This window comes from Strigops habroptila, chromosome 5 (genome assembly GCF_004027225.2).
Source record: "Strigops habroptila isolate Jane chromosome 5, bStrHab1.2.pri, whole genome shotgun sequence".
Classification (NCBI taxonomy): Eukaryota; Metazoa; Chordata; class Aves; order Psittaciformes; family Psittacidae; genus Strigops; species Strigops habroptila.
This window is the reverse complement of record NC_044281.2, coordinates 82,167,036-82,183,573: the sequence shown is the minus strand read 5'-3', so window position 1 is coordinate 82,183,573 and position 16,538 is coordinate 82,167,036. Positions and strand designations below refer to the sequence as shown.

The 16,538-nt window shown below is 45.6% G+C and overlaps 1 protein-coding gene across 2 annotated transcripts in view; it reads left to right on the top strand.

The window, feature by feature from the left end:
* The window catches only part of TCERG1L (transcription elongation regulator 1 like), a 78,770-nt gene that overhangs the window by 12,457 nt on the left and 49,775 nt on the right, over positions 1–16,538 (top strand). For both annotated transcript variants that reach the window (XM_030488509.1, XM_030488508.1), the window contains exon 4: positions 803–982. In XM_030488509.1, the coding sequence (XP_030344369.1) occupies positions 803–982 (180 nt within the window). The remainder of the gene's footprint in view (positions 1–802; positions 983–16,538) is intronic.

Here is a 16,538-nt window from a genome sequence, read left to right as displayed (position 1 = left end):
TTGTTCTGAAACTGTGGGAGCTGCAGAAAATGCCAACTAACATGTTCAAATATTTGACTTTTTTATTAAGGGTCGTCCCCCCCCCTCCATTTAAACCTAATAACTTTGCACAGTCTCTATATGACTCACTGCTGTCTTGTCCCTCTGGGTTATAATGATATGTTCACATATATGGGGTTTTAATATCAAAAAAATGCAGCAACTGTAGGCTAAGACTTTGAGAATAATGATTAGGCTGCGTGGAGAGCTCAGAGCAGCCTTCTAGGAGCTGAAGGAGGCCTCAGGGGTGCTGGAGAGGGACACTTCATTAGGGGCTGTAGAGACAGGACAAGGGGGAATGGGTTCAAACTGAAACAGGGGAAGTTCAATATAAGGCAGAAGCTCTTCCCTGTGAGGGTGCTGAGGCGCTGGCACAGGGTGCCCAGAGAAGCTGTGGCTGCCCCATCCCTGACAGTGTTCAAGGCCAGGTTGGGCACAGGGGCTTGGAGCAACCTGCTCTAGTGGAAGGTGTCCCTGCCCGTGGCAGGGGGTTGGAGCTGGATGAGCTTTAAGCCCCCCGCCAACCCAAACCAGTCTGGGATTCTATGAATTTAGTAGGAAAGGGGCTTTGAGAGTCTGTAGAAAATGTGTAATATATTAAAAATCTAGTGTCTCACCAAGGGACACATGCGAACAGTGGGGGCCGGGTGGGAATGTCACAGAGTTTTGTTCTATCTTGTGTTGAAATTCAGCCTGCTGAAAGTATGTAAATGCACTGGTTTCCAGTTAAAAATGAAGCCTGTTGTGTCTCACCCTTCTGCAGGTGCTTGCCAGAATAGCCTTAAAGCTGTCGGTGGCAATCAGACCCTGGCGTTGGCCACCGCGGCGATGGTGTCAGGGGAGCCCGAGCCCCCCCAGGGACCTCCGGCGCCGAGTGTCCAGCCCTGCCACGTCCTCACCTTCTCCCCTATCAAAATACCGGTTCTGGCTTCACCTTTTCCAGGTAAGGTCAATCCTGGTGGCTCTGAGGAGCCGCTTTTATGTTTCCTTTGCAACAGAAGGGCTTCCGAGTGTGTTTTGGTGCCTGTTTGGGGGGTATTGGTGGTGTTGCTGCAGTCTGGAATTAAAGCTATTTTCTTACGGGGTTTAGAGGTGTTCTCTGGAACCGTGTGCTGAAAGTGACTTAAATGCTGCAGAAGTACATGGAGTTTTGATGTCATTGTGATGTTTACAGGCAGCAGATGCTGTTTCCTCTGTTATCTCAGTGACTTCTATAAGAAAACATGGTCTTAGTGGCACCAAGGCTTCACAGCAGATCCTGGGTTGCAATGTTGGCAGTCGAAAGGTATCTGCTTGACATATAATATTATTTGATTAAGATTGAAGTAGGTTGTTTGGGTGTTTATAGTTATCAAATACTCTGGAAGAGCGTAGCCCTGGTTTTGTGTGTTTTCTGATGGTTTACAGGGGCTTGCTTACTGGGTAAAATGCTCTTTTCTTAGCATGACTTTGTGTAGCAGCTTTTCGCATGTGGCACTCTGGCACCCCTGACTCGCTGGGGAGGTCTGGCTGCTTTAAAGTCTGCAGGGTAATTTTGGAACCTACTTGGAATGCTGATGGTAGCTAAATATAGAAATGTTATATTCCAATTAAGTTAAAAATTTAGATTAGGGTGCATTTTCCATCTTTTTGGTACTTGAAGTGAAACACAGCAAGATACAGCGAGATTGGATTTCACAGGCAGCATGCAGTTGTGGGGCTTGGTGTTTGGATGAAATCTCTTCAAGAGAAATGTAGCTCAGTAATTATTGTTCCTGTTGAGCACTCATTAAGATCACCCAGTTAAATGCCTGCTGAGGGCATCCCACAGTGTTTTTGTGTTTAGGGAGTCTGAAGAGCAAACAGACCTGTAGCAATAAAGGTACAAGTCTTTCAGACTGTCAAGAAAGGACAGTACCTAAGTAAGAGCAGAAAGCACAGTAATCACTGCTGTAGGGCAGGGAGTTGGTGCTGCTTCCCATGGAGTAATATTTGACTCTCAGAAACCACGTTGCCTGTTTGTAAGTGAGCATCTGTTGGGATCCCAAAGCCCTGTAGGGAGCAGAGGACCAGCCGCTGGGGTGGGCAGAGGGCAGGGATGGGGCAGGGGAGGGATATAAGACTGATTTGTAGGTTAATCCCTGTATGAATTTGGATGGAGCAGGTCCAGGATGGAGCGTGGGGCAGAGCCAGGGATGGGTCCTTGTCCTCACCCCTGCAGAGATCCTGGTTGTCCTTTGGAGGACAAGGATGCTCTGTGGAGCTCCAGGGTCTCTCTTGGAGGTTCAGGCTTGTCTTTTTTTTTTGTTGCTGCTTGAATTCACATGTGGAAATTCAAAGGGGATGAGTTCGGTTGGGAGAAACTGGCAAAAACTGGACTGGTTCAGCCCGGAGAAGAGAAGGCTCCAGGGAGACCTTAGAGCAGCTCCAGTGCCTAAAGGGGCTACAAGAAACCTGGAGAGGGGCTTTGGGCAAGGGCCTGTAGGGACAGGCCAAGGGGAATGGCTTTAACCTGCCAGAGGGGAGATTGAGCTGAGCTCTGAGGCAGAAGCTCTTCCCTGTGAGGGTGCTGAGGCGCTGGCACAGGGTGCCCAGAGAAGCTGTGGCTGCCCCATCCCTGGCAGTGTTCAAGGCCAGGTTGGACACAGGGGCTTGGAGCAACCTGCTCTAGTGGAAGGTGTCCCTGCCCGTGGCAGGGGTTGGAACTGGATGAGCTTTAAGGTCCCTTCCAACACAAACCACTCTGGGATTCTATTCTATGAAAGCATCAAGGAAGCATAATCTAATGCACAGGTAGCCCCAAGTGCTTTGTAACTCTGTCAGCCTCTCTGTTAAAAATATTGTGTGTGGGCATTTATTAACAATGATTTATTGTTCTCAAAGAGGAACACATCTTGGAGAGGAGCATAATCCGTGCACCCTGGGGGTGGCTGCTTTTTTTTGATCCATCTGTGATTTATAAAGTAACATGATAATTAATGAACTTTCCATGTTCTCCTTGTCTATAGTTTATGCAAAGCAATGCTCACCTAATAGGAATGAATTTAGGAAACCAAATATTAAATTATTTCCAATTTAAATCTACATGTATATTGGTGCCCGTGAGGCTGAATGTTGTACACTTACTTATACATTGTTAAATTGCTATCCTGGAGATTGGTATTATAATAGTGCCTTGTGTAGTTCTGTGTTTTTAATCACAGCAGTTTGTTCAATCGATAATCTTATAATTGAATATTTATTTTTAAAGAGGCCTTTTAATATGATTAGTTTTGCAGCCTTATGGCTCTGTTACCTCCTGCCAGCCTCATTAGTGAGCTTGGTGAGCTGGTAAGTAATAGTATGTGAGATAAACAAGGTGGACTGCTATGGAGGTGGGGCTGTGGGTGAGAGTCCAGGCTCTGGCATTTTTCAGCCTCACAGAGGGAATTTCTTGGAGCTTCCTTGAAGCAAATTGCCAGGTCTGGTGAATTAAGGAGAGCTGAGAGGGCGCAGAATGTGCTGGTAATTTTTACAAGTTCATTTTAACAGCATTTATTTAACATTAGATGGGATCTCAGGCAGAAGCTCTTCCCTGTGAGGGTGCTGAGGCGCTGGCACAGGGTGCCCAGAGAAGCTGTGGCTGCCCCATCCCTGGCAGTGTTCAAGGCCAGGTTGGACACAGGGGCTTGGAGCAACCTGCTCTAGTGGAAGGTGTCCCTGCCCGTGGCAGGGGTTGGAGCTGGATGAGCTTTAAGGTCCCTTCCAACACAAACCGGTCTGTGAGTCTATAACTCTATGATACATTTTGTGAAAGAAAATCAGAAGTAGAGCTATAGCAAAGTACAGGATATTTGGGGAATTTAAACCCTTTTGTAGCCTGTCCCTGTGCGGGATGCTGTGAAAGATCCCTGCTGGGTCTCTGGTCCAGGTTATAAGCAGATGAGGATGCGATGTGCTGGTCAAGAGCACATGGCTCTTGGCTGTGATATGGGAGAAGTTTCTGTAGGTGTTTTTATTGTTGCCTATTAGTTTGGCACCGTGCTGATCTTTGAAACTTTTAGCAATGAAATAAATGCATGGAAAAGAAGAAATGTAGAATTCTCTATATCTAAGGTTAAGGAACCTATTTGTCTCTGCATGAGGTGGTCTCTGATCTTCTGGGAGTATATGGCTGCATGTTACAACAGCATAACGCAGAATGAAGATACAAGCAAGGCTTTGACTGCCAGTGAGCAGTCAAAAAGAAAAGGCAGAGGGGCACGCATTTATCTCACCCTTGGAAGTTCATGCTCAGGTGTTGATATATGGGTTTATATGTGGGTTTATGTCTAGGACTCAGTGTCCCTGTACCGAGGCTAAATGCCAGCTTGGAGCACGGCATCACTACCTGGACCAGACATTATCGTAATCAACTATTCTGGGGTCAGTGGCCTGGAATTGTTTCTGATTTTCAGCTGTCAGAGGCTTCCTTTTGCCTGGGAGCCTGCTGCAGCCTCAGTCCCTCCAAGTACAGGACATGAACTTTCTCCTTTTAATGCCTCTGGACTTGACATTTTCCTGGGTAAGCACAATCCTGGAGTGCAGCACAGGCTGGGATCTGCCTGGCTGGGAGCAGCTCTGTGGAAAGGGACCTGGGAATCCTGGTTGACACCAGCTCAGTAGGAGTGAACAGTGTGCAGCTGTGGCAAAGAAAGCCAACAGGATGCTGGAGAACATCAACAAGGGCGTCACCCGCAGTGATCTAGCATCACAGGCTGGACGTCTAGTCTAGGTCATGCTTTGATAAGAAAGGTTGGACCAGATGATCCTTGAGGTGGGATCCTGGGATTGTATGATCAAAATCTGAAACCAAATTGAATATCAATATGATGTGGTCGCTTGTATAAATAGATATTACAAAACCTTGTCTTAGTGCTTTGGGAGTTGACCTTGAATACCAGTGTCCTTCTCGTTTTGTGTTTGGGTTCATTTACTGCTCATACAATTGACAATAGTAATTTCTGATCTATAAGAGATGGTTTCTGCCATTGCCTGGACTGGGAGCTGTGTCGACGTGATGTGCAGTCCGTGTGAGGGTTAGGTAACTGCTGTAGTCGCTTTTTGGAAGTGAGGAGTAGAAGCAATGTTGAAAGCAGGGAAGGAGGGAGCAGAGGTGAGTGTTGTGTGTCTCTTTCCCCAGACTTAGGTGCACTGAAAAATTCCTGACATTGATGAATGTGCATGGGGAGTGTGTGTACTGAAGTTTTTCTATTTATTATTATTTTTATTTGGTAATAATTCCAGATGATAAAGTGTATCTGGTTTTCATATCCACCTGAAAGGCACATTCACTATGAGGGTGCTGAGGTGCTGGCACAGGGTGCCCAGAGAAGCTGTGGCTGCCCCATCCCTGGCAGTGTTCAAGGCCAGGTTGGACACAGGGGCTTGGAGCAACCTGCTCTAGTGGAAGGGGTCCCTGCCCGTGGCAGGGGGTTGGAACGGGAGGAGCTTTAAGGTCCCTTCAATCCAAACCATTCTCTGATTCTGTTTCTCTGAACTGTTTCCACATCAATGAGTTAAAATGGAGAAGGTTCCAGCAATGCTATCGGAGCTCTGTTTTGGGTTGTTCATTCCTTTTTCTTCCTTTCATCTTTTTTCATCTACTGGTGGTTCTGCTCATACATGTACGAGGCAAAATCTTCCCTTAAATATTTAATGCCAGCCTTGCTGTTATCTTAGTTTTTGTGCCAGATTTAACATAAAGGCTAAATAGGAGCTTGTGGAGATGCAGCTACCTACTGTGCTGCATCTTCATGCGTATGTGCTCTGCTGGTAAAGAGAAAACTTAATTTTCCAGCACTATGAAGCCAAGTCTTTGAAGAGGACTATCGTAAAAAAACTACCCAAATGCCATAAACTTTGGGAGTGTCAGCAGTTACATGAAGCAATTCAGGGATGGGATATCTGGTAATCTCTAATCCCACTTTTATGGTACTCTATTAAGAATTGGGGTACTTATTTTCTTACTTTCACATGCAATTTCTGAATTATTAGAGTGAAAAAGGTAAGATTTGAGCCTGTGGTTACGGATTCCGTAAATTAGCAGCGAGTACCAATACTAAAAAAGGCACCATCTGCCATATAAACCATTTGCCACCTGTTCTCCTGCTTTCACAATTATTTAATGGTTTAAATTTAATGTTTTAGGCTGCCACACAACAGCTGGGAAGTGACTAAGTATTTTCCCTATCAGTACCTTAACGGCCAAGCAACATTCTATGTTAAAACCAGCTCTTAATGCCAGCGTTTTCCTACATACTCTTTCATGTGGCTGTCAGCTTGCTTCATTAGCGCATTCTGCTGATATAAAACACGTTTTTGTAACAACAACCACTCAATTATTTTTGGGGTGGTTTTGGGAAGAAGCAGCTTCTCCCCCACTGCAAGCGTAAGCGATGGCTATTTCAGCCTCATGTCTTCCGCCTCCCTGGGTTCTTACTGTTGCCAAAGGTGAGATGGAACAAGTGAGGTGAGGTAAAATTTGTCTGTAAGAAATAGATTTTGTATTTCAGGAATGGAATTTAAGAGATTAAGGAGCAAGGTCAGACGTCTCTGGTGTCTTTCACTTACCTGGAGGCTTGTTCCACTCATCTCCTCCCAACAGGCTTTGGGGATGAGGAAATTGGTCCAACCTCTGCAGAAACTGTGAATGTTTTTTCTTTCTTAATGATACTAATTAAAAAATGTAATCCAGTGAGTAAATACTTGGAAAGCTTGTGCAGTTGTGGGCATTCGGATGGTTTCTCCTGGCTCTGCGCTCTGCAGGGCTCATTTCTGCAGGTACTTATTCCTATCGTTAAGAGGATTCATTCTGTGGTAATTCTCCTTGTGCATCTGTTATTTAAGATAGTCTAGCCATTAAGTATAGCAGAATTCCTAGGTGTTAGGTGAGCAAGAAATAACAATTTGGCAAAATTGATCCTTCCAGTATCTGAAGAGGGCCTAAAAGGATGCTGGAGGAGATGCTTCATCAGGGACTGTAGCGGTAGGACAAGGGGTGATGGATTCAAACTGAAACAGGGGAGATTTAGGTTGGATATAAGGCAGAAGTTCTTCCCTGTGAGGGTGCTGAGGTGCTGGCACAGGGTGCCCAGAGAAGCTGTGGCTGCCCCATCCCTGGCAGTGTTCAAGGCCAGGTTGGACACAGGGGCTTGGAGCAACCTGCTCTAGTGGAAGGTGTCCCTGCCCATGGTAGGGGGATGGAACTGGATGAGCTTTAAGGTCCCTTCCAACACAAACCACTCTGTGATTCTATGAAAATCAAATGAGCAATTCCAACCAGAAACGGGGTGTTTTATCTGCTCAGGAAGCTTTTCCTGGGTGTCCTACGTGCCTCGCAGTAAAACAGGCTTGACTATGAATACCGAGTAGTTCTAACAAGCTTGTTGTAAATGATCTGCCCAGCTTTAATGCTGTGTAACGAAGCAGGCAAATGAATGTTTATAGTTATTAAAGTGATAACTTCCTGCTCGAGCTAATATTCAGCATAAAATTGCTTTTCTGTTGCGTATCTGTGTTGCCACGTGCAGGGGAGGGCACGCACGTACAGTGGGTTTCTGAGCTGAAATAATGCCAGGGATCACATTCAAATGAGTATCAATTTTTTCCTCCCGTTGGACAGTAAATCTCTGCTGGAAGCTGCAAGTGCTCAGCTGCCCAATTAAGACTCTAAGAAACGGGATGATTGTTCCTAAGACAGTTCTTATTATTTGTGTGAAAATTCAGCCCTTTCTTTGGGTTACTAAGGCAAACATATTGCGTGAGGAGGAGAGGCAGAGTGATCTCAGGGAGAACCTCTTCATATTGCACATTTTTTACACCATCCCTGGTGAAAAATAAAGTTCATCACGGACCATTTATTGATGCAAATTATGGATGGGCTAAACTGGCTTTATGGGTCTTGATGCACTTAGTCTGTACAAATAGATGGTGATTTCCAAACATTAAGATGATGTCTTATGTACCTATAGGAAAGAACATCTCCAATCCTCCTTTTCCTGGAATATCATTGACGTGACTAATAGTAGAAGGGAAAATTTTCTGGTGGTGTAAAATACACTTCCAGAGGGAATGTACGGCTGGCGTACTTCATCTTATCTCTTGCAAGAATCCTACAACCAAGCTATTGGGGTATCAGTTACAAACTAGTCCTGCTTCATTCATGCCATGGTCTTAGGTAAAGAGCTATTTTCTCTGGTGTGAACCAGATGTAGTGGTTCAATGTCTTGAATGTAGTATCACGATGTCAACAACAGCAAAAACTTAATTAAACGTTTCACATAGGAGTTAGAAAAGACAAACCACCCAAATCCTTTCATTCAGGCCCAGCTCTTTTGCTTGGTAAATGTCACTAAAGTCAGACTTAATTTACTGTATGTTTAACTGCTTGTTAAAACAAGGAGTAGGGGTTTTTCTTCTTTGAAAAATGCCCTTACACTGCTGTAGAGTGTTTAAATCAGATTTCACGTGTCAGTAATAGCATTTACACTGTTAAAACACCTGAAAAGTGGTTTTTCCCCATTCAAGAGACAAGTAAGTGGTGCAGACCAGGCAGTTATTGCTGCTACACTTGGAAGATTAACACTAATGGGGCAGTTAGCAATTTTCCCTGCAGAAAGCAAAGGCACTTTGAGAAACTTTGTCTGCATTGGTGATGTTTTGCTCTTTCCCCAGCAGGATGGGTCTCCTGGGCTGTGCTGTCAGCTCCCCTTGCTACAGCATGTGGGGAGCAAGCTAAAAGCACACTGTGTATCACTTCTTGCTCTTTCATGCTTGGTGATTATTTGGCCAGCCTCATGATATCTTAATCTCTGTCTCGGGAGTGTGAAATCCTGCCTTGGTGGGACGTGGATGCCCTCACTCTCTTGATCTCATGCTTAAAGAAAGGGGTTGGAATGGGGACAGGACCGGTGGGATATTTCTGGGTCTTGGTCTCTGCCTTAAGGGCTGAATTCCTCCCACCCATGGCACACAGGACTACTGGGGGTCCATAGAATCATATAATACACTGGTTTGGGTTGGAGGGACCTTAAAGCTAACCCAGTTTCAACCCCCTGCCACGGGCAGGGACACCTTCCACTAGAGCAGGTTGCTCCAGGCCGTGGCCTTGAAAGGTCTCCATTCCCACACAGCTCCTGAGGTGCCAACCTGCCCACCAGTGTCCCTGAAGCATTATCGCAAGGCTGGGGCTGTTTCATGTGTCGGGGAGTTCAAACATTTAATTTTGCATCAGTTCAGCTCCTCCTCGTTAGCTATAAGAGACACCATTCCTCCCCCTGGAAGACTTTCCAATAAGGGATTCTCCTGCTTCATGTTTTTTTCTGTTGCAGACTCAAATTTACTTGAGATTTCTGTAGCTTAAAGCAGAGTCTTCACTAAACCTGGTATATTATAAATGGAACAGAAGTCTTAGAAGAAAAAAGCAATTGACTGAAATAAAGAAATAGGTCTTGCAAGAATAGTTTCAAGAAGAGAGTTGTTATTACCCCCTTCTAGGAGAAGATGAATGGAGGGGAATTACTGTTTGTGATTGTGAGTTTTAAATCAGTGCTGAAGGAACACGTTTTTGTGGTGGCTGTTGTTGTTTCCTTAAATTTATCTATGCGATTAAACCATTAGGAACTTTGCATGGATTGCCAAGGCTTAATAAGGTTACGATGTAATGTTGCTGTAGTGCAAAATAATTCAGGGTCCAAGGAGACAAAGCCATACCTCCTGAACTGCTTATTGGTACCCACCAGAAACACTGTTGTGATTTTGAGAGCAGGACAAAAGAACAAATTTTGCTGAGATCTATGTAAAAGGTGGAAAGATGCAACAGGAGAGACATTTGTTTGTCTGCATTTCTCTTGCACTAGGGAAAATTTGAGGTGTATTATCAGTGAGAAGGGAAATGTGGGATTTTTAATATTATAAATATATTTCATAGTATGATCAGCCAGCTTTATTTTTCATATTTGGGGGGCGAAATGGGCTGATTTTGATGTTATGAAATGAAGCTGTAGTGTGGGTTTCATAGACGTAGAATCCCAGAGTGGTTTGGGTTGGAAGGGACCTTAAAGCTCATCCAGTTCCAACCCCCTGCCATGGGCCGGGACATCTTCCACTAGAGCAGGTTGCTCCAAGCCCCTGTGTCCAACCTGGCCTTGAACACTGCCAGGGATGGGGCAGCCACAGCTTCTCTGGGCACCCTGTGCCAGCGCCTCAGCACCCTCACGGGGAAGAGCTTCTGCCTCAGAGCTCATCTCAACCTCCCCTCTGGCAGGTTAAAGCCATTCCCCTTGTCCTGTCCCTACAGGCCCTTGTCCAAAGCCCCTCTCCAGGTTTTTTGTAGGCTCCAGATTTCTTGTAGGCAACATCTTGTTTCAACCAATATGTTCTTAATCTTTGATCTAAATTTGCCGTACTGAATCCCATCTGTGTGTAGTGTAAACTTAATGCAAAACCAGCATCTGATGGAGGAAGAAATTCTGTGGTCTTAGTAGATTGATCTGATCTTGTAGAATTTGCATCTATTGAATCTTGCCCCTTCTGATAGAAAATCCTCAGTGTGATGTGTTAGACAAGGCAATAATTTCACAGCATTCCCCAAAATAGAACAGATTCTCAAAGGCTAATGGGGTGTTAATTTTCTCCTAAACAGTTTCTCTAATGTGATTGCGACCTGAGTAAACCCGTGCCACAAAAGTGTCCTTCAGATAATTTAAGACTGCAATTATATTTAATCTGGGAAATTAAAAATACCATTGAAATACCTCTTTGGAAGCTGATTCTAAGGAAACCTCAATGTAAATACAAATGTCGGGGAACCATGGCAGTTCTGTGCTGATGCCCATGAGCAGCTTGGAGCGGACTGGAAGGTCCCCAAAGGTGGAAGCTCAGGGTGGTTCCTTGGTGAGGACCTGCCAGCCCTTTGGCTGGTAGCTTTGGTCCTTCAGGCCCAGGGATGTGCAGGTGGGTGGCATGTCCCCAGGGAGGACACAGGGAGTGGGAGGGCTTGTGTCGTTATTATTATTAATAATTATTATTACTAATCCAGTGAAGCAGCGATGCCTGTTCAACATTTTTAATCGTGGGAAGCAAGTTTATAGCGATTTTCATGGTATTTTTAGCCAGTTACAATTAGGAGTCAGTGGATGTTTTCTGGTTGACTTCACGTGTTTCTCCATCAGCTCCCACTATATAAGTGTAAATAAACTTAACGAGGTAAAAATGAATCTTGGTTCACTGGCCAGAGTATAAATAAGGAAAATTAATTAAATTCCCCAGTTTGAAGCGTGCCATAGATCCTTCCCTGGAGTAGCTAAGTAGAATTGCATTGATTTTTATTACAAATTTAGTTCAGCCTACCGCATGCAAAACGGGGTGATGAAGTTTCTGTAGCTGAGGGGAGAGCTTGTTTTGGAGAATGGATGAAGCAGCACAGAAAAGTCCAAACAGAGCCCCACGGCTCCAGGAAACAAAACCACTCCACCAGGCCTCATATTGTGTTGACTTCCCACTGATTTCAAGAACTCAGGCTCAGACACCAGCATAAAAATTCATAGAATGGTTTGTGTTGGAAGGGACCTTAAAGCTCTCTCAGTTCCAACCCCCTGCCATGGGCAGAGATACCTTCCACTAGAGCAGGTTGCTCCAAGCCCCTGTGTCCAACCTGGCCTCGAACACTGCCAGGGATGAGGCAAGAGAATCGCGTTTCTAGTTTCTACTTTATTGGTTTCAAGATTCCACATCTAATTTATAACTGAAATCCTTGTAGAAATAAGTGTTTAAAGATTTTACCCTGAAACACAAAGAATTAGTTCATGCGGAAATAATTACTCTGATACAGCAGAGAGAAAGTGGAATTTCTGAAGGTTTGATAGTGCATAATTTAGTGTATTCTCTCAGAATTACATCCTGTTAAGTGAAGAGATTGAAATTTTATGCTGGAGTTATTTTTCATAAGGCTGGAAATAAATCATAGAAATTTTGCAAATGGGACCATGTTATGGAGCAGGGAGAAGTGTTATGGGAGACGAAAGGGGTGATCATCATTGTTCCCTGCCCATCCCTGGGCATGTGCTTCTTGGTCCCATGGGCACAGGATGGGCACACTGCAGCCCTCATCTGTGTTGGCTAATGCATCTCAGTGCACTCTCTACTCTGAGAGCCACTGCATTAACACCCTTAGAGTCTCAGTTCCAAGTGAAATGTGCTGTGCCACACTCAGCATAAATCACTGCTGTTGGGTTTGGGGACCTATATCCTTATTTTCCGATTTCATAAGATGGATCATGTGAATAATTCAAAAGGAGCCTTTCATCTTATACCGGCTGTCACATTCCTGGGTTCAGGAGGTCCCCAGCATGGGGAGTTCACCCAGGTTGAGTGCTGCTGCACTAGAAACTTGCCAAAATCTAATCTGATATTAACTTTTCTTTCCATTTGAGGGGGCTGCGGTACACTCTAATGCAACAGGAGCCAGTGGTGCCTAAAGTGATCACGGTGGAATTTTAGATGTGTGTCCCTAGAAACACATGCGAACCACTGCTAGAAAAACACAGCAGCTCCTGGGCTGCTCCTCAGAGCTATTGGTTACATCTCATTTGTGCTTTACTGAAGGGTGAAATAGTAATGTCACAGCTTGCCCTTTACAAGAGGGAATTGGGAGGAAGTAATACTTAAAATGAGAATCCAGAAAAAAGTAGATTATTGATACTTTAATACCAATATTAATAATTACATTATTTTAAATATCAATAAATCATATGTTGAGAACATGCTGCTTAGTTCTGGATCTCTAAGCTGTGTTCCTCTAGCATCACGCAGATGAGATCAGGGACCTCATTTTACAAGGGCCTGAAGGGACAGGCCAAGGGGAATGGTTTTAACCTGCCAGAGGGGAGATTGAGATGAGCTCTTAGGCAGAAGTTCTTCCCTGTGAGGGTGCTGAGGCGCTGGCACAGACTTTTCCCAGAGAAGCTGTGGCTGCCCCATCCCTGGCAGTGTTCAAGGCCGGGTTGGACACAGGGGCTTGGAGCAACCTGCTCTAGTGGAAGGTGTCCCTGCCCGTGGCAGGGGGTTGGAGCTGGATGAATTTAAGGTTCTTTCTGACCCAGACCAGGCTGGGATTCTCTCCTTTGCCCAGTGTCCATCAGCCAGGCTGATTCCTGGTCCCTTGCCAGCTCTTGTGGGAAGGGGGGCTATGGGCAGGAGGCAGCACATCCATAGGCAGCTACCTGCACATCCTTTGTGCTAAGCCTTGCTTGAGAGGGACTCCTGGCTGCGAAGAAGGTTGAGCAGTGACCATCCACCTTCAGTAGCTGTAAAGCTGGGGTTGGAGATTGACCATGAGCATGGTGACTGGTTCATACATTCAATAAGTCCCTTCAGCAGTGACAGCCTACATGGTGTCATCTTCTGTTGGATGGCATTGGCTTTGCTATTAAAATGATGCACAGAGAGAAAAATAATTTTAAACCAGAAGGATAAAAAATTATTTTTCCCCCTAATCTAACAGAGGAGCTTGGTTTCACTTCACACAGTGCTTATTTTGAAGGTAAACCTGGAGGATGATTTAATTCCTTGGGCTTTGTCAGTCACACCAGTTTAGCACCCAGATTTCATTCACTTTTAACAGCAAACTATCATTTTCTGTGCACCAGTATGCAAATCCAGCCCCAGCTTTGTTAAGCCTGGCTGGCGCGCTCTGTTTAGTGTAGGCAAAGGTGATTTTGCTGAGAGCATAGTAATATCTGAGTTTTTTTCCCTTGTTTTACCATAATTTTGCTTTCCAGAGGATTATATTCAGGGGCTGCCTGGGTCTAGAAGGCTGTAGTCACTTTGGAAAGGATAAAGATCCTTTCGCTTTTTGCTGTAGAACTCTCTACCATTGTGTGCTTCCTCTGCAAACATACATATTGGCCAAATGTTCCCAAGGTGTGTTACAGGAATTAATTTAATTCCCATGTCGTGGTGAGCTTATTCTTAAGAAGAACTTCTGCCTAAGAGCTCATCTCAGTCTCCCCTCTGGCAGGTTAAAGCCATTCCCCTTGTCCTGTCCCTCCATCCCTTGTCCAAAGCCCCTCTCCAGGTTTCCTGGAGCCCCTTTAGGCACTGGAGCTGCTCTAAGGGCTCCCCTTCAGGAGCCTTCTCTTCTCCAGGCTGCCCCAGCCCAGCTCTCTCAGCCTGGCTCCAGAGCAGAGCTGCTCCAGCCCTCGCAGCAGCTCCGGGGCCTCCTCTGGCCTCGCTCCAGCAGCTCCACGTCCCTCTGGTGCTGTTGCCCCAGAGCTGGATCAGGACTGCAGGGGGGGTCTCCCCAGAGCGCAGCAGAGGGGCAGGATCCCCTCCCTCAATAAATTGATGAGGTGGGGGCCAGGGCAGCCCAGGCAGTGGTGTGGGGCTGAAGGGGGTCTGTTGGTCACAAAAGCCTCCTTGCTGAGAGGAAGACGAGGAGGGACACCCAGGAGGGGGGGGAGCTGGAGCTCCAGCCCTGGCTGTTGCACTGCTGTGATTACTGAGGTGGATTCCAGGAGTTAATTAATGGGAGCTAAAGCAGGGAATCTAATTTCACACTTGGTGTAAGCAGCTGTTCAGGAGCTCGCTGTAAATGGTGCTGAAGATCTGTGCTATGAAATACATCAAGTTCCTTCCTGGGTTGAAATCTTTGGGGCATCTCTTGGTTCCCCTCCGTGGCCTCTCAACCTATAACAATGCAGGAAAATGTGAAATAGTAGAGATGGGAAACTCCATCTTTATGACTTCAGGTGGGGAGTTGGTGTTCAATGGCTCTGAAGCTGGGTGTCTTGTGGGTTGTAATATTCATCTTTAAAAATAAATAGGAAGAGAAAAAACTTCTGGACAGAATTTGTGTTTTCAATCTTCTGAATCTGTGGATTTTGGAGAGGCGCTTTTCACAAGGGCCTGTAGAGACAGGACAAGGGAATGGCTTTAACCTGCCGGAGTGGAGATTGAGATGAGCTCTTGGGCAGAAGTTGTTCCCTGTGAGGGTGCTGAGGTGCTGGCACAGACTTTTCCCAGAGAAGCTGTGGCTGCCCCATCCCTGGCAGTGTTCAAGGCCAGGTTGGACACAGGGGCTTGGAGCAACCTGCTCTAGTGGAAGGTGTCCCTGCCCGTGGCAGGGGATTGGAATTGGAGGAGCTTTAAGGTCCCTTCCAACCCAAACCAGTCTGGGATTCTATGAATCTGACCCCAACCTGAGTGGATCCAACATCAGGTTAGCAGCCATCCAGGGAGCCGAGAAGTTACATGGGGACACTGGTTGAGACACTGGGGATTTGCATCATTTGCTTTTCTAACTGTGGGGCTTAAAGTGGTGTTTAATAGTCATCTTGGTTTTGTTATTAAATATGTCATTTTTAATACCATTATTATGATTCTTGCTTTTATGGCTCTTGTGATGAGAAATCTCATTAAAGTTGGGAAATGGTTTGTCTCATCTGCTGCTGGTCACACAGATCTCCTTTCAATTGAGATTCTTTAATGATTTTTTTTCCATTAAACGCCAGCGACAAGAGATCACTGATGCCATTCACAGAGGGGTTTCATTCCTGGCAGAGACCACAGACCATAGAATCCCAAACTGGTTTGTGTTGGAAGGGACCTTAAAGCTCCCCCAGTTCCAACCCCTGACACGGGCAGGGATACCTTCCACTAGAGCAGGTTGCTCCAAGCCCCATCCAAGCTTGTCTTGAACACTGCCAGGGGTGGGGCAGCCACAGCTAAAGGCGGTATCAGGGGTGAGGAGTGTGGTTGGGTCTGGGCAAGGTATGTGTCGGGGCTGCTGTGTGGACTTGAGGAACCATTTCTCCTGAAAAGGGAGGAAATGAGGATGCTAAAAACCCATCTAAATATAGTTCCTGTGGGAAATCTTGTAAAGTGAGAAGCTTCAGCTATCCCAAGTGTGCCACCAAGGCTTTTGGAAAGCAATCAAAGTTGTAACTGCCTGTGGTAGATGCCTGTTGAATGGCAAAACCAGAGTGGAGAGGGAAGCAGGGACGTTTGTACATGGTTTTTCTTTTGGGGGGTATTTTGTGCTTGGTAAAACTAGCTGGTTGGTGGTGCAGGAGATGCTCCCTCACATCCTCCCCCCTGGGATGGGGCAGCGAGGAGGACAGCTGGTACCATCACTTACCCCTGCTGTGGGTCAGGGAAAGGTTCTTTGGTTGTTTTCTAAGAGATGGTATTTAGAAGCATCAATAATAGCTTCTAAAAAAGGATAAATGTGGCCCTTCAGCTGTTGGTTTTAAAGGTGTTGACTAGTTTTGAGTTCACGATGGTTTTGAAGCCACTTTGACTTTACATGTTTCTCTGCTCATCTGCTGGAATTTGCAAAACCAGGTTGTTAAAAGAAGAGAAAGTGGATAGAAAAGTCTTACCCAGCTTGGCTGGTTGGCAGGAGATGCTCACTGACACTTGGTACTTACTCTGCACATTCACAGGAGTAGTTGCTGGCTTTCTATCAGCACATCTTCATTTCCCAGTCCAATGAGCAATTT